The sequence below is a fragment of the Pristiophorus japonicus genome, chromosome 11 (genome assembly GCF_044704955.1).
Source record: "Pristiophorus japonicus isolate sPriJap1 chromosome 11, sPriJap1.hap1, whole genome shotgun sequence".
Lineage (NCBI taxonomy): Eukaryota > Metazoa > Chordata > Chondrichthyes > Pristiophoridae > Pristiophorus > Pristiophorus japonicus.
The window spans coordinates 116161774-116185420 of NC_091987.1; the positions used below are offsets into that span (position 1 = coordinate 116161774).

The 23647-nt window shown below is 46.4% G+C and overlaps 1 protein-coding gene across 2 annotated transcripts in view; it reads left to right on the plus strand.

The window, feature by feature from the left end:
• glra2 (glycine receptor, alpha 2) overlaps positions 1-12396 on the plus strand; it is a 536786-nt gene extending 524390 nt beyond the window's left edge. For both annotated transcript variants that reach the window (XM_070893913.1, XM_070893914.1), the window contains exon 9: positions 10989-12396. In XM_070893913.1, coding sequence (XP_070750014.1) covers positions 10989-11267 — 279 coding nt within the window. In that variant the 3' untranslated portion in view covers positions 11268-12396. The remainder of the gene's footprint in view (positions 1-10988) is intronic.
• Positions 12397-23647: the final 11251 nt, after the last annotated feature.

A 23647-nucleotide genomic window follows, 5' to 3' on the forward strand; every position in this document is an offset into this window, starting at 1 on the left:
ACAGACTCCTCCATCACAGCCCGCCAGATCAAATTCTGGACAAATAGAGATCCCCTCCTATCCTTGATTAAGAAATGTGTCCTGACTGGGGATTGTGCGCCCGCACATGGAGAATGCACTGAGGAGGTCAGACCGTTCCACAGGCGGATGGATGAGCTCTCCATCCAAGCCGACTGCCTACTATGGGGCAGCCGGGTAGTCATGCCCCAGAAGGGCAGGGAGGCATTCATCAGGGAACTCCACAGCGAGCACCCAGGCATTGTGATGATGAAGGCCATTGCCCAGTCACATGTTTGGTGGCCTGGAATTGATTCAGACCTGGAACACTGTGTTCACAGGTGCACGACCTGTGCCCAGCTGGGTAATGCCCCCAGGGAGGCCCCGCTCAGCCCGTGGCCCTGGCCTACCAAGCCATGGTCACACATTCACGTTGACTACGCGGGCCCGTTCATGGGGAAGATGTTCCTCATTGTAGTAGGTGCGTACTCAAAATGGATAGAGTGCATCATCCTGAATTCATGCATGCCATCCACCACTCTGGAAAGCCTACGTGCGATCTTTGCAACCCATGGCTTGCCGGACATCCTGGTTAGTGATAATGGCCCAGTTTCACGAGCAATGAATTCCGGGAGTTTATGTCGGGCAGTGGCATCAACCACGTCAGGACTGCGCTGTTCAAGCCGGCCTCCAATGGCCAGACAGAACGTGCAGTCCAAATCATTAAGCAAGGTATGCTCAGGATTTAAGGACCCTCCCTACAATGCCGCCTATCGCGCCTCCTGCTGGCCTATAGATCCCGCCCGCACTCGCTCACGGGGGTCCCGCCCGCAGAGCTACTCATGAAACGGACACTCAAAACTCGTTGTCCCTCATCCACCCAGTCCTGACTGACATAGTTGAGGGCAAGCGCAAGTCACAAAATGAGTACCATGACTGTAATTCACGGAGATGTATAGAAATAAATGATCCTGTATTCGTCCTCAATCACGCCATGGGGCCCAAATGGCTTGAGGGTACTGTAATTGACAGAGGGGAATAGGATCTTCGTGGTAAAACTCAACAATGGCCAGATATGCCGTAAGCATCTGGACCAAGTTTTAAAAAAAGGTTCAGCATGGACACGGAGGAACCTGAAAAAGACCATGAGATGGAGCTCACACTACCGCCAGTGAACGTGCAACAAGAGCAATCAGAAGAATGCACAGTCCCTGTGGTCAGCCCGGACAGGCCGGAATCACCACAGGTGACAGACACTCCCGTCAGTGTCCAACAACCAGAGCCCCAACTGTGGCGCTCCACGAGGGAGCGTAGACCACCTGAAAGACTAAACCTATGATCCCAGTAAAACTTTGGGGGGGGAAGGTGATGTCATGTTTGTAGCTACAATGTAACACCACTGTATTACTGTATACACTCAACACAGATACACACCTTGACCACAAGGGGTGAACTTGTGGGAGACACTCCTTACCTGATCGCACAGGTATATAAAGGGAGGTCCCACGCAGGGTCATCACATCTGGATTCCTGTAATAAAGAGTCAAGGTCACTGAGTGGCCTTGTCCCTGGAATGTGCCTCGTGTGGTTTCATGCTGTAGAGTAAGGACTTTACACTGTCCCTTTGGAGACAGTAACTTTCGGCCCCAGTGCCTCTGTATCGACACTACTCTGCTTCAGTTTCACACCCACCGTAGAATAACTGCAGCTGTGTGAAATAATCCTGAAAAAGACGGCGAGGGAACTTTTTGAAGCACAATTTTAATGCTTTATAATGTAAGCAGAAAGCCAATGGACCAGTTGTCCGCTTGCTATTATTATAATGTAAGCAGCACTCAGACGTAGGTGGGCAGAGTTCTGTGCATCATTTGTCATGGCCGATGGGAAATCTGCAGCTAGCAGCATAAATCAGATTTGAGACCAGTGTCTATCGGACAACAACGCTCCATGATCTTCTGCCTGTTCGCTCGACCGAGTGAAGAAATGAACAAGCACTCCCAATCTGAGGTGAGCTAAAGTGAGCAGGATTTGAATGTACAGGGATCAGTGCCAGATATAGAATTCAACTCAGCTTGAGTGAGCAACCCCTTTCTGCAAGTGGTGCTTGTATCTATCATCATCTCCTGCACCCGGAGATCACGACCAACGGAGCTAGCTGAAATTGTCCGGTACATTTTTTTTCCTCCCGAAAGGATATATATATTTCTTGAAAATGAGAGCAATATCTCCGAAATGTCTTGAACAGCTCCAGGCTTGAGCTGTGAATCAATAAGGCATTGTTATATTTGATCCACTGCTTCGAACATACCCCGAGTAGCGTGAGCAAATCAATGGTAGCAAAATTACTTGTTTGGAATTGCAGCCTCCAGATGGCAAGGATTTCTCCCACTACAACACCTGCTGTGGATTCAAATTGGAACCTATCTTATCATTCTCAGCAGATAATTTACAGTACATTTTCCACCTTCAGTGCATTGTAAGGATTTTGAGTTCTTTATTGGCGAACAAACCAATTTGTTGTGTATCTGTAAAGCATGCACTCCCATGTTCCGCCACCAGGGGGCTCATCCCCTGAAGTCCCAAGGGATCCCAGCATCCTTTGGGAGCACTGTATATAAGCCGGCCCACAAAGGCCTGTTCCTCACTCTGGACTGTCTTATTAAAGACTGAGGTCACTGTTACTTTAACCTCCCTGTGTGCGGCCTCATCTGTGTTAGGAACACAATAACTGGCGATGAGAATACGAATCCAACACAAAGATGCAGCAAACTGTGGGCATCCTGGAGAAGTTCTTGGAGGGTGAGGACTGGGAAGCCTATGTCGAATGGCTAGACCAGTACTTTGTAGCCAATGAGCTGGAATGAGAAGGAAGCGCTGCAAATAGGAGAGCGGTCCTCCTCACGGTCTGCGGGGCACCGACCTACAGCCTCATGAAGAATCTTCTGGCTCCGGTGAAAACCACAGATAAGTCGTATGAGGAGCTGTGTACACTGGTTCGGGAGCATCTTAACCCGAGGGAGAGTGTGCTGATGGCAAGGTATCGTTTCTACACGTGCCAGCGATCTGAAGGTCAGGAAGTGGCGAGCTATGTCGCTGAGCTAAGGCGACTTGCAGGACAATGTGAGTTTGATAGCTACCTGGAGCAAATGCTCAGACGTTTTTGTACTGGGCATTGGCCACGAGACCATCCTACAAAAACTTTTGACTATAGAGACACCGACCCTCAGGAAGGCCATTGCGATAGCACAGGCGTTTATGTCTACCAGTGATAACACCAAACAAATCTCAGCACACAATTGCTAGCAATGTTCATAAATTAACTGGAACTGTGTTTGCGAGCAGAAATGTACAAGGCAGAACCCACGAGTCTGCAACTGCCAGCAGGCCTCAGGTGACCCAGATGACTGAGTCCCCAACAAAGAATGAATGCAAGGCAATTCACACCTTATTGGCGCTGTGGAGGCTTCCATTCAGCCTATGCAGGCCACTTCAAAGGGTATGTTTGCAAGAGCTGTGGAACAATGGGGCACCTCCAACAAGCTGGCAAATGAGCTGCAAGTTCTGCAAAACCTGCTAACCACCACGTGGCAGAGGAAGATCAGTCCATGGTGGATCAAAGCAATTTCGAGCCTCAGAGGAGGCAGATGCTGAAGTACACTGGGTGCACACATTTTCGATGAAATGTCCACCTATAATGCTAAGCGTAAAATTGAATGGCTTACCCGTAGCCATGGAACTGGACACTGGCGCTAGCCAAACCATCATGAGTAAAAAGATGTTTGAGAGACTGTGGCGCAACAAGGCATTCAGACCAGCCCTGAGCCCCATTCACACGAAACTGAGAACGTACACCAAAGAGCTTATCACTGTCCTAGGCAGTGCCATGGTCAAGGTCACCTACGAGGGCACGGTGCACGAACTGCCACTCTGGATTGTCCCGGGCAATGGCCCCACACTGCTTGGAAAGAGCTGGCTGGGCAAAATCTGCTGGAACTGGGATGACATCAGAGCGCTATCACATGTCGATGAGGCCTCATGTACTCAGGTTCTGAACAAATTTCCTTCCCTTTTTGGAAACTTTTCCAGGGTGAAGGTGCGGATCCACTTGGCCCCAGAGGCACGACTTATTCACCACAAGGCGCAAGCGGTACCTCACATGATGAGGGAGAGAGTGGAAATCGAGCTGGACAGGCTGCAACACGAGGGCATCATCTCCCCAGTGGAATTCAGCGAGTGGGCCAGCACCGATTGTTCCAGTACTCAAAAGTGATGGCACGGTCAGGATTTGCGGCGATTATAAAGTAACTATTAATCGTTTCTCGCTCCAGGACCAATACACGCTACCTAAGGCAGACGGCCTATTTGCGACGTTGGCAGGAGGCAAGACGTTCACCAAGCTTGACCTGACTTTGGCCTACATGACGCAGGAGCTGGAGGAGTCTTCGAAGGGCCTCACCTGCATCAACACGCACAAGGGACTGTTCATCTACAACAGATGCCCATTTGGAATTCAGTCGGCTGCAGCGATCTTCCAGAGAAGCATGGAGAGCCTACTCAAGTCGGTACCACACATGGTGGTCTTTCAGAACGACATATTGGTCACGGGTCAGGACACCGCCAAGCACCTACAAAACCTGGAGGAGGTCCTCCAGCGACTGGATCGCGTAGGGCTGCGGCTGAAGAGGTCGAAATGCGTCTTCATGGCAACAGAAGTGGAGTTTTTGGGGAGAAAGATCGCGGCGGACGACATTCGGCCCACAGACGCCAAGACAGAGGATATCAGGAATGCACCCAGGCACAGAACGTCACGGAGCTGCGGTTGTTCCTGGGACTCCTCAACTATTTTGGTAACTTCCTACTGGGGTTAAGCACCCTTTTAGAGCCCGTATATGTGTTATTGCGCAAAGGTAAGAACTGGGTATGGGGAAAGAACCAAGTAATTGCTTTTGAGAAAGCCAGAAACATTTTATGCTCCAACAAGCTGCTTGTATTGTATAACCCGTGTAAAAGACTTGTGCTAGCATGTGACGCATCGTCGTACGGAGTCGGGTGTGTATTGCAACAAGCTTACGTTGCGGGAAAGTTGCAACCTGTCGCCTATGCTTTCAGGAGCTTGTCTAAGGCCGAGAGGGGCTACAACATGATCGAGAACGAGGCACTAGCATGTGTGTTCGGTGTAAAGAAAATGCATCAGTACCTGTTTGGTTTCCAGCTCAAATTTGAGGCCAATCACAAGCCCCTCAGATCCCTGTTCGCTGAAAACAAGGGGATAAATACTAATGCCTCAGCCTGCATACAAAGGTGGGCACTCGCGCTATCAGCGTATAACTATACCATCTGCCACAGGCCAGGCACCGAGAACTGTGTGGATGCTCTCAGTCGGCTACCATTGCCCACCACGGGAGTGGAAATGGCGCAGCCTGCAAACTTGTTAATGGTGGCACAGCCCGCAGACTTGTTGATGGTCATGGAAGCATTTGAAAAGATAAATCACCTGTCACGGCCCGCAAGATTAGGACTTGGACCAGCCAAGATCCTCTGCCGACCCAAGTAAAAAAACTATGCACTGCATGGCAGCTGGGCCAGCTTCTCCATTGAAATGCAAGAGCCAATCAAGCCGTTCCAGCGGCGAAAGGACGAGCTGTCCTTTCAGGCAGACTGCCTGTTGTGGGATAACCGCGTAGTGCTACCAAAAAAGGGCAGGGAGACGTTCATCTCGGATCTCCACAGCACAAACCCAGGTATAGTAATGATGAAAGCAATAGCCAGATCCCACGTGTGGTGGCCCGGTATCGACTCTGACTTAGAGTCCTGTGTACGGCAATGCAGCGTATGTGTTCAGTTGAGCAACGCGCCCAGAGAGGCACCACTAAGTTTGTGGTCCTGGCCCTCTAGACCATGTTCGAGGATCCATGTCGACTGTGCGGGCCCGTTTCTCAGTAAAATGTTCCTAGTGGTGGTGGATGCTTTTTCAAAATGGATTGAATGTGAAATAATGTCGGGAAGCACCGCCACCGCCACCATTGAAAGCCTGAGGGCCATGTTTGCCACCCACGGCCTGCCTGACATACTGGTCAGTGACAACGGGCCATGTTTCACCAGTGCCGAATTTAAAGAATTCATGACCCGCAATGGGATCAAACATGTCACCTCGGCCCCGCTTAAACCAGCCTCCAATGGGCAGGCAGAGCAGGCAGTACAAACCATCAAACAGAGCCTTAAACGAGTCACAGAAGGCTCACTCCAAACCCGCCTGTCCCGAGTACTGCTCAGCTACCGCACGAGACCCCACTCGCTCAGAGGTGCCCCTGGCTGAGCTACTCATCAAAAGGACACTTAAAACCAGACTCTCGCTGGTTCACCCCAACCTGCATGATCAGGTAGAGAGCAGGTGGCAGCAACAAAATGTAAATGATGGTCGCGCCACTGTGTCACGGGAAATTGATCTGAATGACCCTGTGTATATGCTAAACTATGTACATGGTCCCAAGTGGATCGCGGGCATGATGATAGCTAAAGAAGTGAATAGGGTGTTTGTAGTCAAACTAGACAATGGACAAATTTGTAGAAAGCACCTGGACCAAACGAGGCTGTGGCTCACAGACTGCCCTGAACAACCCACAGCAGACACCACCTTTTTCGAGCCCACAACACATGCCAAAGGATCAACGACACCACACCGGACCAAGAAATCGAACCCATCACGCCCAACAGCCCAGCAAGGCCAGGCTCACCTAACAGCCCTGCAGGGCCTACAACACACCAGCCCAGCGAGGGCACAGCCAACACACCAGAACAGACATTTGTACCGAGACGGTCCACCAGGGAAAGAAAGGCTCCCGACTGCCTCACCTTGTAAATAGTTTTCACTTTGACTTTGCGGGGGGGGGTGGGGGATGTGATGTTGTGTATCTGTAAAGCAGGCACTCCCATGTTCCGCTACCAGGGGGCTCATCCCCTGAACTCGCAAGGGATCCCAGCATCCCTTGGGAGCACTGTATTTTAGCCGGCCCCTAAGACCTGTTCCTCACTCTAGAGTGTCTTATTAAAGACTGAGGTCACTGTTACTTTAACCTCCCTGTGTGCAGCCTCATCTGTGTTAGGAACACAATAAAGTCTATTTTTTATACCAAGTATCTTTTCTCTGGAAAAAAACTATTACTGGATCATTATAAGATTTGAATAGTTGCCTGGATGTTAACAAATAGAAGCCTACTGATGCTAGCTTTATTTTGATATGACAGCTTGCTCAGTTAATTGGAATACCCTGCTGTGCAGTTGATGCAAGGGTGAAATGTTAAAGGAGATTAGTAGCAATCGCCCAAAGGTAATATCGTTGGGCACTTATTTCAATGCAGTATTGCTATCATGGGGAAAACAGAGGCTGTGATTTTTCATACCGGGTCGGGAGTGAGGCGGGCGACTTTGGGTGCGAGCAGGAACTTTGCTCCTGGTTACTGCCCGCTTTGTCCAAGTGATTTTACATGGATAGGGCTTGTTAAGCTCACCCCATCTTGCGAGGTTCTTGGGGCTTGATTTTTCCTCCGGGTCGGGAGAGAGATGGGCGACATCTGGGGTGAGCTGCGACTCCGCTCCCTGCTCCATGTCAGCTTCTCCCATGATTGGGCTTGTTAAGCCAGCCCTGCAAGGTTCCCGGCCAGTTAAAAGGAAGCAGGTCTGCTGATGTCATTTGATGATGCGTCCTCAGCCAGTTTCCTTAAAGGGATCATGTCCACATTCATTTTGACAGTTGTGCTGTCAGTGTTCTGCAGTATTGAGGTGCTGCAAACACTGACAAGCACTGCACAAAGGTGCACAGCTGCACCCAGGCTCTCTCAGGACTCCCTCCAGATGCTTAAGGAGAGAGTCACAGCACGCATGGAGGTTCTCTTCCCTTCCAATTGGTGGAAGAGACCTCCCCAGGAGACCAATGCAGCCCGGTTGTAAATTGTACAGGAGGGCACAAGCAGGGATGTTGTCTGGTGGACCTGGCTGCAGTGGCACAAACCTCAGTAGATCACAAAATGTTACTGCAAAGCCACACTTAACCTCATCTTGCTGTGCCACTCATCACAACCCCAATACTCTGCATTCCTTACTCTACTCCTGCACATCCTTACTCACACCAACTTATCTTGCACCACCACCAATCCCTCTCTCTCTATCTACATTATCATATCCCCACCTCACTAGCCACCCCTCACACTCACCCTCATCCTTGTCCAATTATACCACCCAGCAACCCACAAGAGTAGGCATTTGGGTGTTATCACCAATGTTCATGTAATGTTTCTGCTAATGTGTTGTCAAACATTGAAATCTTTATTTTAAAGACTTTAATTCTTGTTCAGATGTGTGTGAACCTTTGGAGGTGGCTTAGTGAGTTGCAGTGAATAGTGTGACATAATGGTAACCCCCCCCCCCCCCCATTGTGATGAACGTGAAAGGAATGGCTTGGGCATTGCAGGGATGCTTTATGGAGCTGGTGTGCGATGGTGCCAACCTGGCGCATCATGTGGCATGTACAGCTTCAAGTGAAGTAAATTTGGCTATGGTGAGGCAATCCCTGGCGTTCCAGGCAGCAATGTGGTTGGGTGCCGATGCCCTGTGTCCTCTGCAGCATCAGGTGATTGCGGAGAATGTTGGTGTTGTTGGTGATGGAGGTGTGCCTGGTGATGGGGCTGATCGTGGTGGGATTCTGAGGACCAAGGTGACATTTTTTCAAGGACACCGATGCTGCTGGAATAGATGGTAGCTGAAGTTGATATGACAGAAGCGATCTGTCAATGATGAGAGAGTTTGCATCAAGGAGGTGACACTGGATAGAGAGTTCACTGCAAACTCTTCAAGCCTCCATAAAGCTGAAAAGTCCATTCCAAATCCTGAAGGTTTCAGCTTCTAAGATTGGAAATTGAACAGCTGTGAAATTGAGGCTTTTATACCACTGCTGCAGCTGACAACTAGTGTTGTTGAGAACCCGACACATTTACCTGACATGATCCCGAGGGATGGGAACCGCGTAAAAAACTTGGTAAAATGCTGCTTAAATAGCTTTAAGCAGCTTCTTAATTATCTCAATTGCCTGACATGCTGCTTAGTGCCGGGTCTGCAAACCACAGGAAGAGTCGGCACTTGGGAAATTAACAGGGAGGTGGGATCAGAGCGGGCGTCTGCCCGCTGTCGATCACGGCCATTTTGATAGCGGACTCGCCTTCAAACTCACACACTCACAGTGCCGGAAAGATTCCGGTATGAGTTACTGGTCATAAATATGTGCAGCACTAAATGTAATAATTTTCACTGGATGTTTCTTTGGTGCATGAAATTTTGATTTATTTTAATGTAAATATTTATTATTTTTAATTGGTTTGAATTCAATTTATTTTACATTTATTTCATAACTGGAACCTCAAACAATCTCAAGGTTGTTGATCCCGGCTCAAACTGAGTTAGAATCTTGATATTTATTCAGACTGGCTGCTTCGTTAATTTTTAAGCCAAACAGTTGATTCATTTTTAATTTAATGGTCATCTCAAAAAACACAATTAGCTTAAGTGGCTTTTGACCCACTTATCCATCCCTTTTCTGATCACTAGGTTTGTATGTTAAACCATAGTGGCAAAATAGAATACATTTAGAAATGCCAGGGGAACAAACAGTATTTGTTAATATACAGTCTAAATGAAATCAAGAATTAATTACCGAATGTTAGGAAAGTCGCTGAAATCCTTATATATTCTGATAGTTTACTGATTTCTCAAGCAAGTTGTCATCAGGAAATTATTGTTTCCAAGACAGAAAATCCTCATGTAAACAAACAAACTGCTTTGCTCAAATGGTGGACTAGGATTGAATCAATCCTTCGGATTCTGCTATTTCAGGTGTTAAATCAGTGAATTCAAGTAAATTCTCTTGCTCCCAAAGGTACTAACTAATGTTCTGGCAAGCTGCTACGGGTGCAGCCCTTCACTACCTCATCCAAAATAAATTCGTTCAAACTGGCTGTTTCTTTGATTTGGCCCAAATACTCCTTCCAGGTGAAACACCCCTTTACTTGTACTTCTTTTAATTTAGTATACTGTATTCGCTGCTCACAATGTGGTCTCCTGTACATTGGGGGGACCAAATGTAGATTGGGTGATTACTTTGCTGAACACCTTCGTTCAGTCTGCAAGTTTGACCCTGAATTTCCTGTTGCTTGCCATTTTAATTCTCCGTCCCACTCCAACTCTGACTTCTCTGTCCTCGACCTCCCACAGTATCCCAATGAAAGCTTGAGGAACAGCACCTCATCGATGCGATGAGGCACTTTACAACCTTCCGGAGTCAACATTGGGTTTTCTGTTTATATTTCAGATTTCCAGCAGCCACAGTATTTTGTCTTTGTAAACTCTATATAGAATTCAGCAACTTCTATAGCCCTCTATCCCACAGTAGTATTGAGGACAATTGTACCACTTCTCATGATGCCCCAGCTAAGATTGGTTAAATCAGTGCAGGCCTGGTGTTGGTCCTGTGCCCAACCTGTTCTGTGTGGTTCAGTAGCAAACCAAGCAGTGCATTCATCCAATTATCCATCAGAGCATCTGAGCAAAATGTTCAGTCTGTTCGGAATCTTATTGAAAAGATTATGGGAGGCTACTGCTTACCACCATGTCAGATGCTGTCTTCAGTACTGGTAACAGGTTGCAGTGTTCTAAGCTGTTAGCACAATTACTCACCAATCTCCAGCAAGAAGACAGAGGAGATAGCTTTAAGATTTAAAAATTTCGATCCTAGGATGCAACATGAAGCTTCAGTTTCTCAAAGCAACCTCAAGCATGAAATTAAATACTGTCAGGAATAAGAGAAAAGTACAGTTAGATAATTTGCCTAATAACTTCCTCAGGGCACAAATGATCAGATATATCTAAATCGGGTCGTCATTTTGTCAGATTTGCTTCTGCCTTATTCTTGGCTGCCTTGTTTTATCATCCCTTTTCTCTCTCAGGATGAAGAATTGGTTCGGGATAGTCGCTTTAACTTCAGTGGATATGGGATGGGTCATTGCCTTCAAGTCAAGGATGGCACCGCTGTCAAAACAGTCGCTCCAAATCCCCCGCCACCGCTCCCCAAGGATGCAGAGGCCATCAGAAAGAAATTCGTCGACAGAGCAAAAAGGATTGACATGATATCTCGTGCTGCCTTCCCTCTAGCATTCCTCATTTTTAACATCTTTTACTGGATTACATACAAAATTATACGACACGAAGATGTCCATCAGCAGTAGGCAACGTCCCACCAGAAGGCCTGTCTTCACCTGGACTGCTCGTGACCAAGTTATGCTAAGTTGTCTTTGTTGTTTGCTGACTGTTTCTCACTAAGTGACTAACTCAGATTGAAGGAAGGCTGAATGTTTGCATTCTGTTGGGTCAGCAATAGAATGCAAAGCTATGAGAACATGAAATGAGGCCGTACCATACTGCGTTGTCTTTTGGGACATGTTCTTCCCGTGTCTGCCCTTGACTAATATTGTTCCCCTGTAACCTTACCCATGCCAGTTATGGCAGACTGAGGTAAATTAACCTAGTGTGCCATGTTAGAGGGCAGGGCTTTGCAGGGGGAGGGAAGAGGAAGCAAGGGTCAAGAAGAAAGCAAGTATACAGTTGTTTCGTATTTTTAAGGAGTGGTAGTTTTTATGGATATGCAACGGAAACAAGATCACACATTTTTTTCAAAGATTGGTATGTTTACAATGGTTCCAGTACAATGAATCAAGAGCGGACCAAAATTTTACAATAAATCACTGCCTTTATATTAAAACAATGTCCAACTGAGCTACATTCCATGACCATGTAGATGTTAGTGGTTCACCAGTCATTTTGTGCTTTGAAAAATTCTTTTTACATATATATAAAAAAATCATATACTTTGATATTCTAGTAGAACATTTTAATATTTTTCACACTTCAGGAAAAATAGCATTAATCGTTGAACTGAGGTATTAAAATGATGTTTCATGTTGTGTGATTTATTTAAAAGGCATATACTCAGATTGCTTACACTTTTTAAACTTTTTATTTGAATTTTTAGGAAGCCACACACTAGCTTCAAAAGGTTATGTTGCTTTGTTTCATATGTATTTCAAGGTGCCAAACTGTAATTCCTTGTTGTGCAACTTGCACCACTGTATATTTAATAAGATTGTTGTTTCCTTAATGGTGTAGCTCAGTTTAGCCATGCATAGTTCTTAATACTGTAGCTTTTTATGTTAGTATAGGTGAAACCACTAGCGTTTAGGTAGGTTATTGTGTCAAAGAATATTAAATACTTCTAATTTATTCCTTGTTTAATCTGCTTCTGATATAAAATGTTTATTGTTCTTTGATTTTAGTGTGATTAGAAAGGCAATTAATCCCTCCTTTGCTGGTGTGAAGTTATTTTTAACAAGTGGAGACTATGTAAGGAGTTTGGGTATTGATGTGATATTATTGTGGAACTGAGAGATTGGTGATCTCCTTGTATTTTTCATATGGCTTCCATCTTCACAAAGCCCTTAAAAAAAACATGTCTGAGTCAGAAAAGCAAATCTTTCAGAAATATTAAACTGTTATCGTACACTTATCTGGACCTACTAAAGTAATTTAAAACAAAACATTAATTAGGTGGCCACGTATATTTTGTTCCCTTTTTAAAATACCTTACACCCCTTTCTACCTCTGTGTCAGGTAATGAAAAGAATCTGGATGGATTTAACTGGACTCCAACCTTGGTAACACAACTAATCTCTTTTATTCTGCTGAAAAGTACAAAGATATTAGATTGCTGGCACTTTGTTGTCAATAGTAATGACATTTGTGCCAACTTATCCTACTCAACAGAATTCATCTTTGAAACATATATGTCCTCTATAACCTTCGAGACAAGAACTTTTGTCGGCTGGCTCCTTGGGATAAAAGCATAGGCTGACGGCCTCATTCCCATATGGGCGACTCTGCCCCATTACACAGCAGGGCAGATTCAGCAAAGGGCAGATAACTGTTCATTTTCAAACTTGTTCCTTCAAAGTTGCAAGTGTGCTTTGAAAACTGCTCACAAATCTCATGCACGCATAATTTTGCCAATCTGACCTGAACCACCTTGGATGTTGGAGAAAGTTCCACACTGAATAGTAATGGGAAGTGAATTCAAGTGCATCCAGAATGAAACTGGTGGATGCCTCCTATTAGCTGCTGCTGGCTATATGTCCTTACTATATAGTATAAATGCACACGAGGTCCATGCTTGAGAGAAGATCACTCTGTGACCAGTTACCTTTATTACCAAGACCTCAAGAGACAGACTGGGTGGAGCTTCCCCTTTTATACCGGAAGTCCAGGTTAGGAGTGTCTCCCACAAGTTTGCCCCCTGTGGTCAGTGTTCTCAAGGTGTACAACTTAGGTCAGCTTATACATGGGCTACAATGACAGTTGAATACATGACATCACCTCCCCCCCTCCAAAGTCTTATTGGGATCACAGGTTAAGTCTAGTGGTTTACGCTCCCTTGTCGAGCGCCTGAGTTGGGGCTCCGGTTGTTGGGCGCTGGCCTGAGTGTCTGCTGTTTGCGGTGCCTCACGCCTGTCCGGACTGCCCACAGTGACTGGGCTCTCCTCCACTTGGTTCCGGTGTTCGGTCACCTGTGGTGGAGTAACCTCTACGTCGTGTTCTTCCTCTGCTTCTTCTATAGGGTTGCTGAACCTCCTTTTAGTGCCTGCAAGCCATTTGTGCCCTGCAACGTAATTAAGGACAAAAACAGGATCATTGACATCAATAGATCGCGCCCTCGCATTTCTGTCATGGTAGTCACATTGTGACTGACACCTGCTCTCAACAATTTCTTTTATAGTAGGGTGTATAAGGGATAATCTGGTTTTGAGTGTCCTTTTCATTAGCAGCTCTGCGGGTGGAATCCCTGTGAGCGAGAGCGGTCGGGATCTATTGACCAACAGGAGGCGTGATAAGCGGCTTTGTAGGGAACCCACTTGGATTCTGAGCATTCCCTGTTTGATTATCTGCACTGCTCGTTCTGCCTGGCCGTTTGAGGCTGGCTTGAACGGTGCCGTTCTGACATGGTTGATTCCATTGCCTGCCATGAAGACCTGGAATTCAATGCTTGTGAAGCATGGGCCATTGTCGCTGACCAAGACGTCCGGTGGACCATGGGCGGTGAACATTGCCCGTAGACTTTCTACCGTGGCAGAGGATGTGCTTGAATTTAAAATGACACAATCCATTTGGAGTAGGCGTCTACTACAACCAAAAACATTTTTCCATGAAAGGACCTGCGTAGTCCACATGGATGCGTGAACATGGCTTGGCGGGCCAGGACCAGGGGCTAAGGGGGGCTTCCCTGGGTGCGTTGCCCAGCTGAGCACATATGTTGCACCTGCGAACACTAAGTTCCAGGTCTGCATCTAACCCTGGCCACCAAACGTGTGACCTGGCAATTGCCTTCATCATGACAATGCCTGGGTGCTCATTGTGAAGTTCTCTGATAAACACCTCTCTGCCCTTCTGGGGCATGACTGCTCGGTTTCCCCACAGTAGGCAATCAGCCTGAATCAAGAGTTCATCCTTGCGCCTATGAAATGGTTTAAACTCCTCAGGGCATGCCCCGTACGTGGCTGCCCAGTCCCCATTCAGGACACAATTCTTAACTAAAGACAGTAGTGTATCTTTATTTGTCCAGACTTTGATCTGACGGGCTGTCACTGGTGAGCTTTTGTTTTCGAAAGCTTCAACAGCCATGACCATCTCAGCATCGTGCTCAGCTGCCCCCTCAGTGGTGGCTAGTGGTAGCCTGCTGAGTGCATCGGCACAGTTTTCAGTGCCCGGTCTGTGCCGAATTGTGTAGTCATAGGCGGCTAACGTAAGTGCCCACCTCTGTATGCGGCATTCGCATTTATGGCCCTGTTGTCGGCTAAAAGGGACGTTAGGGGTTTGTGATCTGTCTCCAGCTCAAATTTCCTGCCAAACAGGTACTGGTGCATTTTTTTTACTGCATATACACATGCAAACGTTTCCTTTTCTATTATCCCGTAGCCTCTTTCTGCCCGGGACAGACTTCTGGAGGCATAAGCTACCGGCTGTAACTGACCATTGGCATTCACATGCTGCAACACACACCCGACCCCATAGGACGATGCATCACACGTTAAAACTAGTTTCTTACATGGGTCATATAACGTTAACAGTTTGTTGGAGCATAACAAATTGCATGCTCTATCAAAAGCCCTTTCCTGGCTGTCCCCCCAGACCCGATCATGACCTTTGCGTAGGAACACGTGTAACGGCTCTAACAGCATGCTCAATTTGGGAAGAAAGTTGCCAAAATAGTTCAGGAGCCCCAGGAACAAACGCAGCTCCGTCATGTTACGGGGTCTGGGTGCTCTCTGGATCGCTTCTGTTTTGGACGCAGGTCTGCTACACTCTTCCCCAGGAATTCTACCTCTGGAGCTAAGAAGGTGCACTTCGCCTTTTTCAGTCACAGCCCTACCCGGTCCAGTCTGCGTAGCACCTCCTCCAGGTTGTGGAGGTGTTCTTCAGTGTCGCGACCCGTGATGAGGATGTCGTCTTGAAAAACTACTGTCCTTGGAATCGACTTGAGGAGGCTTTCCATATTTCACAAAGATCGCGGCGGCCGAACGAATCCCGAACGGACATCTGTTGTACTCAAACAACCCCTTGTGTGTCGTGATGATGGTCAGCTTCTTCGACTCACTCGCCAGCTCCTGGGTCATGTAAGCTGAGGTCAAGTCCAATTTTGAAAAACGTTTGCCACCGGCGCAAAGAGGTCCTCCGCTCTCGGTAGCGGATACTGGTCTTGGAGTGACACCCGATTGATGGTGGTCTTGTAATCGCCGCAGGTCTTGACCAACCCATCCACCTTGAGCATCGGCACGATCGGGCTTGCCCAGTCACTGAATTCGACTGGCGAGATGATGCCTTCCCGCAGCAGGCGGTCCAATTCGCATTCTATTTTTTCCCGCATCATGTACGGCACCGCTCTGGCCTTGTGGTATACTGGCCTGGCGTCCTGTTTTATGTGAATCACTACATTGGCCCCCATGAAAGTGCTGACGCCGAGTTAAAATAATGAGTCAAATTTGCCCAGGACCTGTGAGCACGATACTCGCTCCACAGAAGAAATTGCATTGACATCGCCCCATTTCCAGTTCATGACAGCAAGCCAACTCCTCCCCAGCAGTGCGGGACCATCCCCCGGGACAATCCAGAGTGGCAGCCTGTTCTCCGAATCTTTGTGGGTCACGACTACCGTGGCGCTACCTAGCACCGGAATGATCTCCTTTGTATATGTCCGTAGCAGTGCGTCAATAGGCAATCATTTTGGCCTCCTGGCCTTGGACACCCACAACCTTTCGAACTATTTGATACTCATCATGGACTGGCTGGCCGCCGTGTCCAGCTCCATTAATACTGGGATGCCATTGAGGAGCACTTTCCTCATTATCGGTGGCGTCCTGGTATATGAACTGTATATGTGCTCCACATGAACTCGCTGAACTTCAGCTTCCAGCGATTTTCCCCAGTATTCATTTGGCCTTGTAGGGCTTACATCGGGCCCGTCCTCCTCGTACATCAACCTGGCTGCAGACTTCCTGCACATACACGCCAAGTGACCGCTGATATTGCAGTTTCTGCAGGTATATTGCTGATACCTGCAAGCTCTGGCTGGGTGTTTGCCTCCACACCTCCAGCATGAGCTAGAGGCCCCATTGTTGGGAAGAAAAGGTCCATCACCAGTCGATCGTCTCTGACTGTCTCTGTAACTGTCCTTAACAGGTGTTGATGGCCCCATTACTGGCCGCATTGTCCATTGCGATGGCATGAATCACCGTTCAGCTAGCCATTGTCTCCGTTGAATTCCCCCTTTGGTTTCGACTGCATGCTGGTGCATGTCCGATTGCCCTTGCTTGCCTAGAAAACTGTGTGCCGCGTTAACAATGTTGACTCCCTGGTCATTTGCCGCATTTGAGCCAAGATTTTTGCCATAAATCATTCTGGTCTCTTTCTCCCCTGAGATAATTTTCTGGGCTATCAGAGCCACCGCTTCCAAGGTCAAGTCTTTTGTCTCATTCAGTTTCCTGAAAACCCCAGCGTGCCCGATGCCCTCAATAAAAAAGTCTTGCAGCATCTCTGCTCTGCATGCATCTGGGAACTTACATAGGCTCGCCAGTCGCCGGAGATCTGCCACGAAGTCTGAAACGCTTTGCCCGTCTCGCCGCCAGTGTCTCGCCATGTGCATGCTGCTCGCCGGTTTAAGGTGTTCCCCGATCAACTTACTGAGCTCTTCGAACGTCTTGTCCGCCGGCTTCTCTGGCGCTAGAAGGTCCTTCATCAGGGAGTACGTTCTGGATCCACAAACTGTCAGGAGATGAGCCCTGCGTTTGTCAGCCGAATCCTGTCCCAACCATTCCTTTGTGACAAAACTTTGCTGTAGTCTCTCAATAAAATTGTCCCACTCATCACCAACACAGTACCTCTCTTCTGTGCTGCTAGTGGCCATGCTCGCGTGATTTAAATCCCAGTTTCTCGTCGCCAATAATATGTCTTTACTATACAGTATAAATGCACATGAGGCACATATTTGAGAGAAAATCACTTTGTGACCAGTTACTTTTATTACCAAGACGTCAAAAGACAGACGGTGGGTGGAGCTTCCACTTTTGTACCTGAAAGTCCAGGTTTGGAGTGTCTCCCACAAGTTTGCCCCCTGTGGTCAGTGTTCTCAAGGTGTACAACTTCGGTCAGCTTAGACATGGGTTACAATGATAGTTGAATACATGTCACTGGCCACTGTTTATATTGGCTGCCTACAACAAGCAACAGTCGGAGGCATCCACGAACCCACTCCCAAAGGGAATCCTGTTGCCTCCAATGGCACTTGCGCTGCTTAATTTACTGTGCTGGTTTGCCTCTGGGAGCACTTTGATTTCCAGAGGCAGCCTTGTGAAATAATGGAGAATAATTCAACATCCTGCTCTGGTTTTATTTCCATGCATATTTCTGGGGGGGAATTTAGCATTTGTTTCTCCAAGCAAAATATTTTGGGTTCGAATTTTATTTTGCAATTTATCTTACATGTTCACTCCAATCTGCTCTCCTACATCCCCCTGCACCATCCACCATTTTCTGGCAGGGAGCATGGGCACATGACCTGTTCTCAAACCTCTGCCAGTTCTGCTCTGTAAACAGCCACACATAGCTGCGTCATACTGACATTTATATGCTGTGCAAATTCAGCACAGAAATGCTCATATAGAGCAGTCAACTCACACTCTGCTGAGACTCAGCAAAGATGTATCCGGCTACTGGAGCAGCCCTGTGCCAGCTGCAGTACAGCAAGCACAGAACCTCTAGAATACAATTCATGTTATGAAGTTGTGACACATCAAAATCAACTGTCTACTTACCGGTACAACTCTAACCTCATCCCCTCTTTGCACTGGTAAGCAGACTGATTGTGTGCATGGCCAGGGGAAAAAGACTTCTGGGTCCATCTTTACCAAGCGTTCACAGGCACATATATATGATGCATGATATGATACTCACATGTCTGCAAAGGCCCAGTGGCACTCCCAAGTTTTAGAGGAAACTACAGCATTACTATCTGTGGGCAGTGTTACCCAGATAGACTGAGCGAATCAGAACTATTTAATGCTTTTTACTTACATTACCTGTCTAGTGCAACAAGACTATATGATGTTGGCATGAGGGTAGACCTGTAGGGACACAGCTAGCCTCTGTTTCCTGCCTGCCACTAATGATGTGAGACTGATATGGGGAAACCACCAGCACTCCTGCTGCCCACCACCTGCCTTAGTTAGAAGGTGTCTCCATCAGAGACTGCACTAAGTTTCAATAGATGAAACAAAACCATTACTTCATCTTTCAAGATGTCCTTAGGAGAGATCAGCACTGAAGGGGTCAAAAAATGTTCTTAAATTCATTACGCAAACTTTTCTTTCACAAAGCTAATCTTTATTCTATTTAAATAAAGCAAAATGTGCTACGTGGTGTTGTAGTTTCAAGTCGTTGAATTTTCATGGTGAATACAATTTTAATAGTCAAGTATACTCTAGGGGAGATTGACTTGCAATTTAAACTGCATCATTTGGGTACTGGACTCCATGAAGAAAAACAATGATTGTTTTCCATATTCAAATTATTCCAATTGGTTTTTGCCATCAATTCAAATGCAAAATAATGATTATTTACAGCTACTCTATATTGAAGTTTAAGAAAATCTACATGAAATTCCAGTGAAACTAGTGCAGCCAACTGCACTTAAACGTGTGCCTAATAAAAGACTAGAAATTGAAAATTTTAAACCATTTCTATGTACAATCATTATATTCATGTTAACTGTTCACTTATTTGATTAATGCCTGTTTTCCCTGGGGGAAATTGTGCAGTGGAAAATGTTTGTCAATGTTTTGCTGTGAACTTCTGATAAACATTGTAGAAAGCCAATCATTCACTTAACAAGAATTGACTATGTATAAAGTATTCAGGCTAACAACAGTAATTGCTGGATTCAGTTGGATAGAACTGGACAATGATGTAATTGTTCTCATACTTGGTGTTGTATTGGTGAGATATTCTCCCTGTTGAGCTGGAAGTTGTTATTGGGTTAAAGCTACAGCATTTACCGATGGAGATGGGGGCATTGCACATGAGCATTAGACTGATAAGTAAATATAATGGTTAATTGGTAGTTTAAAAGATAAATGTGCAAGTATTGCACTCTGCCTCTACCTGGTAAAGTACTGTATACGGGCATGAATCTGTGGCAAGTTTACACAACAAGAAGGAAAAACTAACAACTTCACTGGAAGAGGATTTGAAGAAGTGAGGAAAAGGAATTCCATGCAGAATAGAAGACACCAGATATGATATACCATGCCACTCCATGTCATGACTTTAATTTATAGATGTTGTAGATAGAGTACATTATAGAAATAGGTGGATCCTTTTCTGTGCATAATGTGAAGGAGCCATCCTTAATGAAACAGACAATAAAACTTTATGACATTGTGTTGCACTTTGATTCCTAGTTCTGTTCATTAATTAGTTCTATCATTTACATAGAAACATACATAGGCCCTTCAAGCCTGCACCACTATTCAATAAGATCATGGCTGATCATTCCCTCAGTACCCCTTTCCTGCTTTCTCTCCATGCCCCTTGATCCCCTTAGGGCCATATCTAATTCCCTCTTGAATATATCCAATGAACTGGCATCAACAACTCTCTGCGGCAGGGAATTCCACAGGTTAACAACTCTTTGAGTGAAGAAGTTTCTCCTCATCTCAGTCCTAAATGGCCTACCCCTTATCCTAAGATTGTGTCCCCTGGTTCTGGACTTCCCCAACATCAGGAACATTCTTCCCACATCTAACCTGTCCCGTCAGAATCGTGTATGTTTCTATGAGATCCTCTCATCCTTCTAAACTCCAGTGTATAAAGGCCCAGTTGATCCAGTCTCTCCTCATATGTCAGTCCAGCCATCCCTGGAATCAGTCTGGTGAACCTTCGCTGCACTCTCAATAGCAAGAACATCCTTCCTCAGATTAGGAGACCAAAACTGAACACAATATTCCAGGTGAGGTCTCACCAAGGCCCTGTACAACTGCAGTAAGACCTCCCTGCTCCGATACTCAAATCCCCTAGCTATGAAGGCCAACATACCATTTGCCTTCTTCACTGCCTGCTGTACCTGCATGCCAACTTTCAATGACTGATGAACCATGACACCCAGGTCTCGTTGCATCTCCCCTTTTTCTAATCTGCTGCCATTCTGATAATATTCTGCCTTTGTGTTTTTGCCCCCAAAGTCAATAACCTCACATTTATCCACATTATACTGCATCTGCCATGCATTTGCCCACTCACCTAACCTGTCCAAGTCACCCTGCAGCCTCTCAGCGTCCTCCTCACAGCTCACACCGCCACCCAGTTTAGTGTCATCTGCAAACTTGGAGATTTAACACTCAATTCCTTCATCCAAATCATTAATGTATATTGTAAAGAGCTGAGGTTCCAGCACTGAGCCCTACAGCACCCCACTAGTCACTGCCTGCCATTCTGAAATGGACCTGTTTATCCCGACTCTCTGCCAGCTGTCTGCCAACCAGTTCTCTATCCACGTCAGTATATTACCTCCAATACCATGTGCTTTGATTTTGCACACCAATCTCTTGTGTGGGACCTTGTCAAAAGCCTCTTGAAACTCCAAATACACCACATCCACTGGTTCTCCCTTGTCCACTCTGCTAGTAACATCCTCAAAAAATTCCAGAAGATTCGTCAAGCATGATTTCCATTTCATGATTTCCCAAACCTCAGCTCTGTTATAATACAAAGCAGACATGCTAAGAGTTGTACAATGTTCTCGATCATGGCATACCATCTCCGATAGGTAGATAGAGAGAATCTATTTTCTCAGGGTAGGGGTAGTCCAGAACATAGAAACATAGAAAATAGGTGCAGGAGTAGGCCATTCGGCCCTTCTAGCCTGCACCGCCATTCAATGAGTTCATGGCTGAACATTCAACTTCAGTACCCCATTCCTGCTTTCTTGCCATACCCCTTGATCCCCCTAGTAGTAAGGACCTCATCTAACTCCTTTTTGAATATATTTAGTGAATTGGCCTCAACAACTTTCTGTGGTAGAGAATTCCACAGGTTCACCACTCTCTGGGTGAAGAAGTTCCTCCGCATCTCGGTCCTAAATGGCTTACCCCTTATCCTTAGACTGTGACCTCTGGTTCTGGACTTCCCCAACATTGGGAACATTCTTCCTGCATCTAACCTGTCTAACCCCGTCAGAATTTTAAATGTTTCTATGAGGTCCCCTCTCATTCTTCTGAACTCCAGTGAATACAAGCCCAGTTGATCCAGTCTTTCTTGATAGGTCAGTCCCGCCATCCCGGGAATCAGTCTGGTGAACCTTCGCTGCACTCCCTCAATAGCAAGAATGTCCTTCCTCAGGTTAGGAGACCAAAACTGTACACAATACTCCAGGTGTGGCCTCACCAATGCCCTGTACAACTGTAGCAACACCTCCCTGCCCCTGTACTCAAATCCCCTTGCTATGAAGGCCAACATGCCATTTGCTTTCTTAACCGCCTGCTGCACCTGCATGCCAACCTTCAATGACTGATGTACCATGACACCCAGGTCTCTTTGCACCTCCCCTTTTCCTAATCTGTCACCATTCAGATAATAGTCTGTCTCTCTGTTTTTACCACCAAAGTGGATAACCTCACATTTATCCACATTATACTTCATCTGCCATGCATTTGCCCACTCACCTAACCTATCCAAGTCGCTCTGCAGCCTCACAGCATCCTCCTCGCAGCTCACACTGCCACCCAACTTAGTGTCATCCGCAAATTTGGAGATACTACATTTAATCCCCTCATCTAAATCATTAATGTACAGTGTAAACAGCTGGGGCCCCAGCACAGAACCTTGCGGTACCCCACTAGTCACTGCCTACCATTCTGAAAAGTACCCATTTACTCCTACTCTTTGCTTCCTGTCTGCCAACCAGTTCTCAATCCATGTCAGTACACTACCCCCAATCCCATGTGCTCTAACTTTGCACATCAATCTCTTGTGTGGGACCTTGTCGAACGCCTTCTGAAAGTCCAAATATACCACATCAACTGGTTCTCCCTTATCCACTCTACTGGAAACATCCTCAAAAAATTCCAGAAGATTTGTCAAGCATGATTTCCCTTTCACAAATCCATGCTGACTTGGACCTATCATGTCACCTCTTTCCAAATGCACTGCTATGACATCCTTAATAATTGATTCCATCATTTTACCCACTACCGATGTCAGGCTGACCGGTCTATAATTCCCTGTTTTCTCTCTCCCTCCTTTTTTAAAAAGTGGGGTTACATTGGCTACCCTCCACTCCATAGGAACTGATCCAGAGTCAATGGAATGTTGGAAAATGACTGTCAACGCATCCACTATTTCCAAGGCCACCTCCTTAAGTACTCTGGGATGCAGTCCATCAGGCCCTGGGGATTTATCGGCCTTCAATCCCATCAATTTCCCCAACACAATTTCCCGGCTAATAAGGATTTCCCTCAGTTCCTCCTCCTTACTAGACCCCCCGACCCCTTTTATAACCGGAAGGTTGTTTGTGTCCTCCTTCGTGAATACCGAACCAAAGTACTTGTTCAATTGGTCCGCCATTTCTTTGTTCCCCGTTATGACTTCCCCTGATTCTGACTGCAGGGGACCTACGTTTGCCTTTACTAACCTTTTTCTCTTTACATATCTATAGAAACTTTTGCAATCCGTCTTAATGTTCCCTGCAAGGAGAACAAGGGGGAATAACCTTCAAATTGGAGCTAGGCCATTCAGGGGTGATTAGAAAGCACTTCCTCACACAAAGGATAATGGAAACCTGGAATTCTCCACCCACAAAAAGCTGGTGAGGCTGGGGGTCAATTGAAAATTTCAAAACTGAGATTGATAGATCTTGGATAGAAACATAGAACCATAGAAATTTACAGTGCAGAATTAGGCCATTTCGGCCCATCGTGTCCGCGCCAGCTGACATAAAGCCGCACAGCCCTTGGTC